Source organism: Pterocles gutturalis, unplaced genomic scaffold (genome assembly GCF_000699245.1).
Source record: "Pterocles gutturalis isolate BGI_N339 unplaced genomic scaffold, ASM69924v1 scaffold49272, whole genome shotgun sequence".
NCBI classification, from domain to species: domain Eukaryota; kingdom Metazoa; phylum Chordata; class Aves; order Pterocliformes; family Pteroclidae; genus Pterocles; species Pterocles gutturalis.
In genome coordinates, this window is record NW_010112077.1 from 1 (window position 1) to 15,131 (window position 15,131).

At 38.4% G+C, this 15,131-nt stretch overlaps 1 protein-coding gene across 1 annotated transcript in view; it reads left to right on the forward strand.

The window, feature by feature from the left end:
• Nucleotides 1–1,945: 1,945 nt before the first annotated feature.
• LOC104462098 (transmembrane protein 117-like) overlaps nt 1,946–15,131 on the forward strand; it is a gene marked incomplete at its 3' end in the record, with an annotated part of 28,799 nt that continues 15,613 nt past the window's right edge. Inside the window, exon 1 of the mRNA XM_010073915.1 lies at nt 1,946–2,222. Within this exon, the coding sequence (XP_010072217.1) occupies nt 1,946–2,222 (277 nt within the window). The remainder of the gene's footprint in view (nt 2,223–15,131) is intronic.

The following is a 15,131-nucleotide window of genomic DNA, read 5'->3' on the forward strand; positions in this document are numbered from 1 at the left end:
GGCCGCGGGTCCCCCGGTGTGCGCTGGGGCAGGAGGAATGGGTCGATTGAACAGGTTGTGGTGGGCGTGTGATGCGCGGGTTTCTCGGCACCCTGATTTTTGGCGTTGAGGTAGGGAAGAGCAGGGTGTTTATTAGCGATATAGCACTGCTGCTGGTTCAAATATTGGCTTCTTGTGCTATAGAAGGCTTCCTGGGAAGCTGCGTCTTCAGTTGGGTGTCTAATAACTCTCGGGTATCCCAGTGCTGCCAAAAGGGTCAGGACATATAGTTGTTTATCTGCAGCCCTACTCGGGCTTTAAGGTGGTGGTTCATATACATAAGGAAATATCAAAACTTTTCTTCCCGTTAACAGGAGGAAAGGAGAACATAAAATAGCTTTGGGCATCCTTGTGGCTCTGAAAGCAGTTTAGTGTCCCCAAAGGGGTATTTTCTTAGGCTGATGGGCCAGTGACCCTTGCTTTAAATCACTTTATTCATAAAGTTTTCAAAGGGTTGACATTCCTTGTGCCACCTTTTTAACTCTGTAATATGGTATGTTTTATTTTTCATATATAATTTATGCATAATGGGACATTATAATTTCTGGAATATGTTGTCTGAATCTACTGAGAGTTCTTTTATCCTTTTGATTTAATGGGTACGAGATTCCTTGTAATTTTACAAAAATAAATTGTATTGCAGAGACAAATAATTTTGAAGGGACTACTTAAAGAGAGACATTGTAATTCAAGCCGTTTGTAAGTTTGCGAAGTGATACTTAGTCAGAAGTCCAAAAACAGATGGGTAATTGATTGGGTTTTTTATGTCTTTTGCTGCGCTTTAAGTTTGGGTTTTTTGTTTTTTGTTTGTTTGTTTGTTTGTTTGTTTTTTCCTGCAGGGCATATGACATTTGCAAAAGTATGTACTGCTCAGTTAAGTACACTGTATCCTTCAAGGATTGTGCTGTAATAAACAAGCAGTATTATTAGATGCTCTTTTTTCCTTTTCTTTTCTTCCTACACTCTGTGTCCCTTGAATAATTGTGGAGTTCCACAACACAAAGGCCTTGTATCTTTGTGCAAACGAAGTGCTTCAGTGGGATGAAACAACTAATTTGTTGTGAATAAAAGAAAAAGAAATCAAATGGCAAACTACTGAAATGTTAACAATGCTCAGTTGCATTTTTCCGTGGCACTACTTCATAAGTAGGAAGGTTTCAAAATACAGGTTTTGTATTCATATCAAACAGTCTGTGCTCAGGGCACTTGTATTTTCCGGTTTTGAAAATATGGTTAATTATAGGTGTACTCCCTGAAGTCAATGAAGAGATTTCCACAGACTTGCCTGACCCACAAGGATTAATTCTAGCAACTTTTCCGTCATATTATTCCTTCAAATAAACACAAGTTTCTGATGTTGCTGGGGTATACACTTGTAAGCCTCCAGGAGATGAGGCAGTAGAAGACCTCACTGGAATCACAGGCTTTTTCATCCTTTTCGTATAAGGAGAAAGATTCAACTTAGGTTTAGTATGAACATTTGTGAAATGTGTTGTATTTTTTGGAATGTGGGTGGAAAGGCACTCTGAGTTTCATGTAGCCTGTCACATTCTTACATGCTGTATTTTCATGCCCCATTATGCAGCTCTTCTTTGAAAGAGAATATGGAAATGTCTGAGACTAAAAATCCTGTGCTGTAATGTATATATGGTTTTTTGTTGTTTTTACATTGAAATGGGCAGAAATTTCATGTTTTTCTCTACCTGTATCTAACAGTGTCTTTTGATTGAAACTTTCATGGCTAATCGGGTCTGAAGTATTAAAGATGACTGACGACATGGTTACAGTGATTTTATTTTTGTAATGTGCAGGTATCTCCTAAGATCCAAGAATTCTGGGTGTATATATAATATTGTGCATTTTTGTCTTTACATACAGGCAAAGAACAGTTCTGAAGTACCTGAGGATGGATAAAGACTTCCGCTACTACTTCCAGCACCCGTGGTCTCGCTTAGTTGTGGCTTACTTAGTGATCTTCTTTAACTTCTTAATATTTGCTGAGGACCCAGTATCTCACAGTCAGACAGAAGCCAATGTTATTGTTGTTGGTAATTGTTTCTCCTTCGTAACAAATAAATACCCTGAAGGAGGAGGCTGGATATTTTTGAAGGTGCTTCTGTGGCTGCTTGCCATTCTCACAGGACTGATAGCTGGGAAATTTCTCTTCCATCAGCGCTTGTTTGGTAAGTTGCACGATGTGCATACTGACTTCCTGATAATGGCTTTCTGACTTCTCCTTTTAGCTTTCTACTCACTGCAATTTTGGAAGCTTTGCTATTAATCGCTTCAACTGTTTAGAGCTGTATAGAACTCAATACATCAAAGCTTACATCATTGTGGAAATTAATGCCATGTCTACTTATGTGAGCATAATTCACAATGATTTCAGTCAAAAAATGCTAAAAATAGTGAAAGCCGACATGTTTGAAATACGCAAGAGGTCAGTGGTTTTCAATACTATAAAAATACTCTTTTGCATCCTCAGACTGATTTTTAAACATGTATTTTTCACAGCACTTTGCAGAAAAGGCATTATTCCTTGGGGTAGTGACACTATGACTCTTGTCAAAAGTCACATAAGTGGAAGGAGAGGCTAGTGTTAGTATTAGCGGAGCTGTGCTGAAGAGCTCCCACGTGGAAACAGGAATTCTGGAGAAGCAGGACCTGTCTGTCTCTTAGTACAAGAGGGAGTCAGGGAAATGGAAAGGTAGGAGATGGAAAAAAATGTGACAGTAAATGCTTTTGTGCACAAGATGTGGCTAAACTGGGGAATTTACTGCACATGGACTGACTGAAAGGAGTGGAGTGACCCTGGGTAAATTCTAAGACCGAGAACTTAGATGTAAATATATAGAGATACAAAAATATTTATCATTGTCTTAACTGAGTCATAGAAAATGTTGCATCTAAGGGCTCAAGGCTGTCTCTGAGTTTTAGAGATAAGTAGAAATCATGGAAAATATTACTTCACTCCTGGCAGCTGCACCGTTCTTTGAACCATCTGATTCTAGGTGTGTCATTGCTGCTCTAGATGGACTAGTCCTATATTCTTATACTGGTAGGACTGCAGGATGGATGGTTACTGGAACACCTGGAAGCACATGAGCGATAGGCCATTTCCTTAGTCTGTCTCATTCCATTAAGATAGAGAGCGAGCCACTATTGTTTCAATAAATCAAATATAAAGCTGTTATGTCAATAAATGAACATGCAAGGCCACCTTAAGAAACTTCTCTTAATGCAGACTTCTCTTGAAGCTCTTATTGTGAAAAATGGTTGAGCATTTTGATGGCTATTTGGTGGACATTTTACCTCTATGTAGTGGTAAACATAAAATGTTCCCATAAAGAGGACATTTTACCTTAATTTGGCTCTGGAACAGGCACTGTTGCAATAATCTTTTCGATTCTGGCTTCCACAATTGTGGAATGATTTTGTTAAATTGGAGAAGATTATGGAAAAGTAATGAAACTGATGATAAAATTGGAAAATAAGCCCTATAGTGAGAGGATTGAGAGAATAAAGGGAAGATTAGAGGGTGACTTGCTTGAATTTGTCTTGAAGCCCTGGAGCCAGCGCTGTTGTTAACGTGATGGAGCAGCGAGCCAGCTCAGGCAGCTGATCCCGTGGAAAACCAATTGCTTCTGCTCTTATCTACAGCAGCTTCTTGAACTGATGCGATCGCTTGGGTGCCAGTGCCAATGCAACAGCCGAGGACTGTGCAGCCAAGAGAGCTGGGGGCCATGGCAGCCCTGCCTTGTGCTGGCTCGAGTGCTGTGGGAGTGCACCCACGCAGCGTGTTGGTGGAAATACGCTGTTGCTTGTGATACGCTGTGAGCAGATGGCAGTCTGTGTGACTGAAATCTGACTGTGTTGCTGATTGATGTGGCCATGCTAGATGTAAACTAGCTGGTGTGCATAGCGGTTGCATTGATGAGATGATGATGTGTGTTTACAGCTTCAGTGTATCTCTGGGTCTCTAGAAGATTCGTACAGTCTATGCTGAAATCTGTCCTGTCAGTTATTTGCCAATATTTCAGTGTCTTCACTGCCTAGAAATCCCTCATTTTCTTGAGAACTTCACTGAGTATGCCTTCTGGATCTTCTGGCATCAAGCACTTTATGAATACACCCCTTGATTGTTTTTAATTTCCTTGGTCTATTTTTTGACAGCTGCTGATGTTTTTTCTGGTGTTTTGTTTTGTTTTGTTTTGTTTTGTTTTTCCATGTATAATTGTTTGGAACCATTCTCTTTTTTAAGAGTTCATTTATTTATATTTCTCTGATAAATTCTGTTTGTAGGGGAAATTGTGACTAGTTTCTTGTGGCCTGTGAATAACTTCCTGCAGTCAGGAAACCAAATAACACCAGTCAATCTTCCCCTGTCAGATCTTGGCTCACAGTGTATGCTGCAAATTGAAATTGAGAAGGATTAGTCTGCACATCTCACTTTAGATGAAGAAGAGTGGAAAGGATTTTCTTTCTCTGTGTCCTTCCTGCTCTTTTGTCCCTTGTCTTCTGTATTTCTTGCTGCTGAGTTTGCATATGAACTAGAAAAATAGTGTGGCTAGAACTACACTGTAATACAGTTTACCTTCTGTGACAGACACTGATAGCCATGAGTGTCATGAACTATAAAAACAATAGAATTAAGTTCAAGCATGTTATGTGTCTAAAAGTGGAAGGAGAAGAGCTGGAAACACAATTTAGGCTCCACCTCCAAGTTTATTGAGAGATAAGGGAGTAGGTAAACTATATTATTGAAAAGTAGAGATCTCGACTGGAGGACATGGTGGGATGTTTTCTGTTGATAATATTCATAACAACCTTTGAGCAGTGACCTCTTCAGGGACTTCTTGAAGACACTGCTCATGACTTAAGATTAGAAAACAATTACATTTTTTGCTCTTCGGTCAAGAAATAACTTACTTCATTTGATAAACATCTCCCATGATAAATATTTTCAAGGAAAACAGCCTTTATCTAGTACATTCTTTATATTTTCATGGCATATGGTCAGAACAAATGGAATTTTAAAATTGCCTTTTGGCCTTTATCCACTATATTCTTGTGATTCATCACTAAGCATGTCTTCTGTTTGGTTAGGTATTGTGTTCTACCATGGTTTTTATTTTGCAGTGGAAAATGAAAGGTCACAGATGCATATGGGAAGTTTGGGGAAATAAAAAATAAAGATATATAACCCTTTTATTTTTTGTTCTGCATGAGAGAGTTACTTGAGGCAAGGAAAAGCGGTATCTTCTTTGCACTTACTTAGAGATGTCTTGATTTGTCTTCTGCTTTATTAAAAGTAGAAAGAGCTTACAAACTGACCCCATTTGATGACACCACACATTCAGAAAATGCATTCAAATCTTAAATCCTGACTTAAAAGAAATTCCTGAATAAGCTCTTGTACATTTTTCAAATGTCTTTGGGGCACTGTCTGGAAAATAACACAGTATTTAGTGTAGAGAAAGTTTGTGTTTTAATCGGCACCTTCTCAGTGGATGCACAGTTGCAGTTCTGTCCTCTAACCTCAGGCCAAAATTCTCAGTTCAGTGGGGGTTTTTTTGGTGCAAAGTTCAGGCTGTGCATTTTGCATCGCTATATATAAATATGAACTATCATATAAATTTAAAATAATCTTTCATTTGAATAGACTTTTAGCAGTATGGATAAATGGGAAGTATAATTGGAAAAATAATTTCTTAATTTTCTCAGTCTAGCATCTTTGCTTTGACTGTTTTCCATGTGTAGAAATCCTTAGTTTATGCTGCATATTGGATACATCACTTTTTAAAAGTATACTAGAAAATGTGTGTGTCTATATGTCCATTTTTCTGATTCTAAGTGATTATAAAGTTGTATTAAAATCTGATTAAAAGCCTGTGATTACAGAGACTGGATTTTATTAAATTGCCAATGAATGTGCCTGAATTTATATTTTTAAGTTCCTTTTTAAATGATGTGGATGGAAACTAAATAATTAATACGTTATAACAAATTATGGAAAACAAGATATAAAGAACTAAAGCCATATTTCTTAAAATAGGGGAATCATAAGAGTGCAAGCAAATCAAAGCAGTTGAATAAATGTTGAATTTAATGGGTTGCTCTCTTACAAATGTTCACAGTATGCAGTTTTTTTAGAATTAAATGATAATCTGAGCTTCATAGACACTGAAGTGAATAAATAAAGCAGTCATTATACGACTTGCACTGAGCTGTGGGTACACAGTAATGTTGCAAATTTTTTAATGGACAGTAGTGCCATGCTGGGAGCGACTTCAAGATAGACAGTTTCAAACAAAACACCCACTGAGGACCTATTGTCTGAAGGCATTACTGTTTTTGTCAAACATCTTATCTGGAAGGCTCTAAAAGATATTGCAAACCTGTTATAAACAGATTATTCAGTGTCTGCTTTTATGCTGAAAGTTAAAATGTGCATCAACTGAAGCAATGAATGTATGCAAAGTGCAAGAGGAAATTAGGCAGAATGGTATTTAGTCAGGATCATAGTGTACTACCTAAGAAAAGTGAATCTGTTAAGCAGCTAACAGACATAGGAGAAATTCCTACAGTAGTATATATATGATTAATTAGTATCCTGATATGTTATGGGTCATGTTGGTGTAAAATCTGTGCTGTGGCATTGCTGCTAGTCTTGCAGTGGCATCTCGCTTTCATAGAGGTGCTTGTGCAATAGTCAATGAACCAAATATGATCTGTTTTGCAAAAGAAAAAAAAAAAAGAGATTTGATAAGATTTTTGCCTGGTTGTTTTTCAGACAGATTTTTTCCCATTCCTGTTTGATAGTAGTTATATGAACAGTTGTGCCACCATCTGTAGGAACAAGTCATGGCTGTATGGCAATACTTGCATAAAATTCTAACCTGATTGTTAGAGCATATTCTTTTCTGTTGTCAGCTCTGTATCTTACATTACAATAAGATCCGTCACATAATACCCGGCAACTTTGTTCCTGCTTTTTCTTTTCCATTGATGACTTCAGCCTAATAGAAAACGACTGAAGTGATAGCTGGTAAAAAAATACTGTCTTCAGGAGCCCGTTCAGTATGAATTTCAGTAACAATGATCACGTTAATGCTGTTGAAGGCATTCAAGGTCTACTGTGATTGCTTCACAGTCAATTCACCTCTTTTATTTCCAGTAAAATGTTGAATCAATACAATAAGATTATTTTGGTCCTGCAAAATGTGTGCCAAGGGGCCAATCTAACAGTTTGCTAATAATAACACACAAATGACTGTGAGCAAGCATTTCTGAGAGCCAGAATCCTCAACCAAAAACATAAAAAGGGAGAAGCTCACAGCCAGCCACTGAATGAGTGCAGACTCATCAGATTCCAGCTCTGGCATGTTCCCAGTAATTAAGATGTCAGTTTAAAATAAACTTTACATCATTCATGAGGGAGACCACAAGTGACCTTTCAAATATAAATGAAAAGCATGCAAGTGACCTCCTAATTTCTTCTTTACTCTTGTATTTTTAGAACAGCCATAACATCTTACTGCTTCCTCTCTTCAGGCTCAATGAGAAGACTGCCGTCATCTGCTCTTAGCATTAGTTGTGGAATCAGTCTCATACTGGGTTTATTTAGCCTAGAGAAGAGAAGGCTCCAAGGACACCTAATAGCAGCCTCCAGTACTTCAAGGCAGCTACAGGAGAGATGGGGAGGCACTCTTTACCAGGGAGTGTAGTGACAGGACAAGGGGTAATGGTTTTAAGTTGAAAGAGGGTAGATTTAGATTAGATTTTAGGAAGAAATTTTTCACTGTGAGGGTGGTGAGCCCCATCCCTGGAGGTGTTCAAGGCCAGGTTGGATGAGGCTTTGAGCAACCTGGTCTAGTGGAGGGTGTCCCTGCCCATGGCAGAGGGGTTGGAACTCGGTGATCTTTAAGGTCCCTTCCAGCCCAAACCATTCTGTGTTTCTATGATTCGGTGATTCTCTGATACCATATTACCTCTGGGTAGTAAATTATAGAGTTTAATTGGAGAGGTACAGGCAGTAGCTACAAAAAGATTATTCTCTCTTCAGTGAAAGCTTTGATTCTACTGGAGGTGCATATCCCATTCCCGAAGCAGCAGCGTGAGACTGTGAGAAGAGCTACATGTATCAGATTATCTGTAAAGGGAAGGCTCTAGAGAATATTTAGCATCCAGTGACTGAAAACTAAAAATAAGTTCATTGCTACTTAATACTGATATGTCATCCCTGTGTTTTGATCTTTTTGACATGACTTTCAGATTTTTCTTTCCATTTGAGACTGGGACTGAGTTTGGAATGATGCCTGCCACTTACAGAAATAATGCGTCTCCGTTCCCTGATTTCCAGAAATAGAAGTGAACTTATTCCTAGCAGAAGCAGCCTGATGGGCGTAGTGCAGGTGCAATCTAGTGTGGGGGCAAATTTATTGTATCCTTTTTCTATACAGTGGCGAGATGGAGACGGTGTTAGTGTGGAACATCACCTCGTCGTGTGCTGGATGGAGAGCCTCAAGGAGAACGTGACCTCCTTGGTCATGCTGTGTCCTTTCAAGGGCCCCCTTAGGCTGTCAGAGTGGCTTGAAGGTCCTTCAAGTACCAGACAACATTTCTCTTTGTATTATTCTGCTGGGGCTTCAAGTCAGCCTGTGTGTCTGCCTCAAAAATTTATATATTTGTTTTGTAATAATTTTGAAAAAATCAAAAATTAAAAAAACCCCCTGTCATTCTGGGCTTTAAAAAACTTTGAATACATTCTCAGGATTTAAGAACTATTTAACAAATACTAAGTGTGTTTTTTATGTTTCTTATAGATATTTTACATATGGCAAAAGTTTAAAAAAAAAAAATTGTACTCACTAACCAGAGTGACTTTTGAGGAAGAGGGATCAGTAATTGTTCCCTACGAGACAGGAAGGGCAGTGAGACAATATTTCTAAATGTGATTCCTGAGACAGACGAGGCACATAGTCTCATTTTAGATGCTGGAAAACAGAGTTTTCTGCTTCTTTCTTTCTTTCTTTCTTTCTTTCTTTCTTTCTTTCTTTCTTTTTGTCAGAAGGGGCAGTAACCCATTTCCCACTGGGCAGCCCCTGCCAGGGGATGACGGGAACAGCAGAGACTTTTCTGCTTTGAGGATTCACGTTCTTCCTGGAGCCTCCAGGTGGGAAAGGAGTCTCCCGGGGGCAGACTGGGCGTCTGGGTAGAGGTAGCATCAGAGCCTTGTGGAAAGGTGAACTGAGACATGAACAGTAAGTGTTGAGTAACTCATTGTAAGAAGCAATGATCATGCAAAACTTTTACAAACCAAGGACTTTTCATCCAAATTTTCTGAAAGTTTGGTTCAGATAAAGCATTGTAGTTTCCTTTTTTTTCTAAGTAAGGTGAGATGTTCTTACCCATGTACCATGGTTCATGCCAGAGACAGCTGCATTGTAGTCCTAAGCAGAGTCAATTCCACCCTGTATCACATACCTACATTTTAGGAATGCTTTAACATTAAAGCCATAAGTAGCCCCACTTGTTATTGCCCAAGCAGCAGCGTGTTATAGTTCTTGGTGCCTTTATGAAGGCCTTATTGGAGCTGACTTTCACCTTGTGTAGTTATGCGTCAGCCCAATCTCTGCAGCACAGCCTTGGAGCAGATGACTGCATAGGTGTTTGGGAGAAAGACTCTTCTTTGGAAATTTTCAAGAAAAATGCTAATGGTAATTTAAGGATGGTTATGATGGTATTTTAGTGATGACAGTAGCAATTAGGAAAAGACAGTGTTTTCCTATTTCATATAAATAACCAAAACCATTTAACATGTTTAAAGTGGTGTCTTCCCTTAAGCAGGGATTCAAGATTTCTTAGATTATATATCCAAATAAAGAAGCAGAAAAAATAATTTATTAAGACATGATTTATAAATTACAAGATACATCCGTGTTTTCATGTTTTGCACATTGCTTTATCTGCATTGATAGATGCATGTATCAATGAATCACCTGGTATGATAGAAAAATGAATATCTTTGGCATACTCAAATTGACCATTGAATAAGTTATGGTGAACTACCTGATGTAGATGTGGTTATCTGCTATTTATTATTATGATTTATAAGACTTTAAAGTATTACGAACTTTATGGGTTAAACCAGTGATGCTTCTGGCTCAGTGACAGTAGCCCACTGTGGATTCTGAGATAAGGTATAGGAATAGGAAAGACTGTACTGGTAACTCCCAGAATAGTTTCCCAGCCCCCAACAATTTGCTCAGAATTCAAACAAAAATACGTCTATTTTTAGATGACAGTCATTCTGAAGACAAATAATAAAGGTAGTAGTTAGCAGTAGTCTTTGTTCCTGCCTGCCTGTTACTAAGAAGCAACTGCTTCATTTTCACATGTACCCATAAACCCCCAAATTTACCGTCTCCTTCACCCTCCTACTTCTGTTAAGATATTGGTAAATTTGGTGATTTTGGCCATTTGCCTGAAGTCCAGAAAAAAATGTGTTTAAAACCAAACTGTTGGTTGAAAAGAGACAGATTCTTCTGCTGGGGTCTTCCTGTCTTTTAAACTGCCTTGAATTCATGTTTCATCTGCAACACTGGCGTATGATCTTTCAAAGTGGACAGCTGCTTAGGGCTTTGTAGGCTGACTTATGCATGTGCTAAATAATGTTTTCTATTTCTGGGACAGTGATGCAGTGTGTATCTACTAAGAAGCATACTTTAATTTAATACTAAAGCAAAGAAGAAACGAAATCTGTACAAGATTCAGCCAAAGTCAAACATGCTAAACAAGTAATGAAAATGAGGATTATGGCAGGGAGGGCATAAAGAGATGAGGCAGGATCAAGGAAGATGTTCCTAGAGAGTCACAGTAGCAACAATGTTTAATTTTAGCTTACTTGAGAAAAAGAGAACAATGCCTAAAAGTTGGGAGATCCCAGCTTCAAGTAACAAAAGCCCACAAATATCCTAGCTGTCTTGCTAATCTGTGGTCACTGATGTAAGTGACAAAAAAATACAGATCTTAATTCACTCTTGACAGTGTAATGTGTTGGAGGTATAGAAAGTGAAGGAGAAACTAGTATTTCGTGTGGAGCTTCTGTGGGATTCCTGACCTGGGGAAGGCAGGGCTTAGCACAGCATTCAATTTTGTATCACTTTCATATAGCAAATGAAAGTGCGAAGTCCTTGCAAATACTTTTCTTCATGCCTTCCACTTTGCTTGATGATGTTCTTGATACATACCGGTTTAGATTACTTTGAAGTGGTTTGGGGCCATGCTTATATCCCATGCACCTCATCTCTGTTGCAGACAAAGGTGGAACAATTTTTAGCTAGATTAGAGGTCACTTCTGTATGGCCTATCTAAATTCAAAGAGTAGAACAAGAGTGCTACTCTCTTGGGGATATCTACAAACTTTAATCTCTTAGTCTGCAGATAAAAAAGCAAACTCTTCTTGAGACTGTTTCTGCTTGCCGTGCTAGTTGCACTTACCAGAACGAATGCAGGATCAGTGATCTCTTCTGAGTCAAAGGGGCTACACTGCAACACTGCTGCCTGCACAGGGTTGACCCACCAACGTACCTGAAAAAGTCTTACCCTCAGCACTCTACTAGTACCCATGAACTCTAGAGAGCCAAACCCCTTTTTGTCTCAAATGTTATGGTATTGTCGTACACTTGCTGCAAAACTCTCATTTAGTATTGTGTCCTCTGGTGGTAATTCATAAAGTTTTGTTCTTCTGTTTCCACTGATACTGTACAAGTTCCTCCCTGTAGATCAGCTACTCCAGACAAGACTTTTCCCCTGGAATAGTTATCCCATTTGCTGCAGAGCACAGTTTCTTCACTCACCTTCTCCTTTGGGTAGTGCCCTGGAAGTCAGATTGACACCTGATACAATCATATTAGAAGGCCAAAACCAAGAGTAGGAATTTGCATGTTAATTGCTTTGAGATATATTAAATGTAAGTATATATTCAATCCCTCTTTTTCATTTTTGTAGTTACAAACCTTGTCCTTCAAGAGACATGCCATAAAGCCAGCTTACACTATTTTGTCTTGTTGAGGGAAGCAAGTTAAGCCTGTTCCAGCTATTTCCTTGGTGTGACATACTCTGGAAAGGTGAAGTCCTTTAAAGACCGTTTCCTGAAAGAAGGAAGAGCACGTGTATTCCTAAGTATGTCAGTGTCACTTAGGTGTCTTTGGCACAATGAAAGGAACTATTCATTTTGTGACTGAATAATTCATATTATTTGAAATTGAACTCCTTTATAACTAGACCTCTCAAAGAGCCTCAGTGAATATTTTGTGACCATTGTAAATGCCTCAAGACAAAATTTGTGGCTATTTTTCAATACGTGTAAGATATACTGAATGTTGTCTAACAAGATATTCCTAAAATAAATACAACTTCAAAATGAGTGAAGACATTTTTTACTCTGTTGAGGAGGTCTGAGTTCCTTACTCTGAGAGGGAGAGGCTCTTCCTCTGAAAGGGCTGGAAGTGTTCAGCAGCAGAACTAAGGAAGTGCTCCGTAAGCTCAAGGAAACAAGTGCCATGTACTGTTTTCTGTGTCTGTTCCTTGTTCAGACACTATTGTCTCAAGATGGAGAGCTCTTTTTTTGCTATTTGAAGATTAAGATGCTTTGCATGGTCATGCTGCACATAAAGCATTCTGGACCTGAAAGCTTTATCATTGGCATGCCTTTATTCTTTCTCTTTATCTTAGATTCTGAACTATATAAATTATCATCCGTCTAAAACTTGGACAGATGCCCCTTTAGAGGTGGAATGCCTTTCTCTAGTAGCATCAGACTTCCCAGGGAACAGCCTTTTGCCATATTAACATATAGGGGGGGTAGAAAAGCATTTCTTTAATGCCAAACTGTTCGCCAGCACCTTTCTCCTTTGATTATTTCAATTTTGATCATTCAGACCTGTCTGGTGAATCACACTCTTTGGGTAGCCTTGAAGCTTAGTTAGTTTGCCTCTTGCAACAGCCTCTGCAAAGTGCTCCAGTGGAGGATTATACTGTGCTGCCATCCCCTGTGCTACTGGAATTTGGGAAAGGCCACGTGCATGTCTCCTTACCAGCAGGAAGCCTTTCTTTGGGGGCTGATCTTAGTTTTCAGTAGTTTAAACTGTTTGAACTGTGTGGTGACTTTCTTCCTTTACCCTCTTTCGGTCAGTCCATCCTCATTTCCCCCTTTCCTTCCCATTTCTTACCAAATCATACCCAATCTGAGATAACACAGAACTTAAAACTCTTCAGACATTGTGCAGAGTGAAGTTTTTTATTAGAAAAACTGCAATTATTTCAGCTCTCAGTTAAGGTTTTTGTTGCATATGCAAAGAGCTTACAGAGGCAGTCGATGTGTACCCAGAGGCAGTCAGAATGCCTTTCTGGGTATCAAACTAAATCTTAACTTGGTTGAGGATCATATAAGGTTGTGTATAAAATATGGATTATTGATCCTTGGATTTCCAGATGCAGTTTGATATCCTGATACTGTTGGTGTGGAATTAGTATAGATCATATGCTTACATTTGTATGGTTGTCTTATAGCTTTTTTAAATGTTGAACTCACCTTTAGACTTCAGACAAGTGTGCAAATGTCTCTCTAGGGATGCATTCTGCCCTAAGTTACTTGAGGAATGGGTTTGGTGGATGTGGCAGTGTTAGATTTGCAGTTGGACTCGATGATCTTGAAAGTCTTTTCCAACCTAAATGATTCTATGATTCTATGATTCCTAAACTTACCAAAACCGTGGCTGTTTACAATGCGTCAGCTCCCCCCTCACCTTCCAACAAAACTGTCTAGAGTCCTGCTCGGCTGGAATTCAGATTTATCAAGAAAATGATTGGTAACAGATCTGTTATTCTCATGCTGTGATAAAGGTTACGGCATCTGAGGCCCTGCTGTTGTATAACAGAGGCAGTTGTTGCAGTTACAGTCTATGTAAAAAAACTGGCCAGAACCACAGTTATCAGAGGAAAACTAGCTTTGAGAAGCAATCCAGACAGAAATAATTATCTTTCAACAGAGGAGCACCTTCTAGTGGTGTTGAGTGAATATGGCAGCTACTTAGTGAGTTAGTCTCTAAATGAGACGTAAATGTGCTAGATGAAGAACAGTGATGAATGTCTGTACGCTGTTAAATTGATAATTCATTTAAAAACAAAGGAAAAACCAAACCTGAGTAAAGAAAGCCTGTATTTGGAAAAATTAAAACATTTTTCAATTACAGTATGCTGCACCAATCTACTAGCTTACTAGCTTTTTATGCACTTACTGTGAAATAGTATTTTTATGTGTTCTACTGTGGAACCCACCCACCCTTCTACTTTTTTTAGTAATGAAGGTTTGGATTCATTTAGGAGATTTACTATGGAATTGTTATTTTGTTCAAAGTTTCGCTGATTGTTAAGTTTCTTCATCACTGGATCACTTTCTATTAAAGATATATTTCTAAATATAGTATTTGCCATGGTTACTTTTGCAAATAACATAGTATCAAAGGATTTAAAACTAAATTTTTCCAAAGTTTCTACTAAATACAGTGGATATAGTGGTTTAGCTGGTACTGTGGATTTCTACTCTTTCAATTCATATGTAGTAAATAATCCTTTTTTGGACACCATTACATAGTGTACATAATACAAATGAGTGATGTGCTAATTCTAGAAAGGCAAATCATGATTAATGAGCAATGCTTAATATTATGTCACTGCAGGAGATTTGTGCAGGAGTGGAAGCTATCTGTGTGAAACAGGTATTCATACTTAGATATTCATGGGGTTCCTCTGAATTTTGCAACTGTGTGAAAAAATGTCAAATACAAAAAATCTGATTATCAGGTGGTTGAAAGAAGACGTAACTATAGTTCTGCATTTTAATTCTGCAAACATAATCCTGTGTTATCAAGGCAAGGAACCTGAACTTTTTTTTCCTGAATAAATTCTTCAGTGTCTGGAAACTTCAGCCAAAAGTTGAAATAGGTCTTGTAAACTTTTCAACCAGTGAAAGCTCATTCCATATCACTTGTTTTGGTTGTGCCATTATGAAACAGATTTGTTGAAAT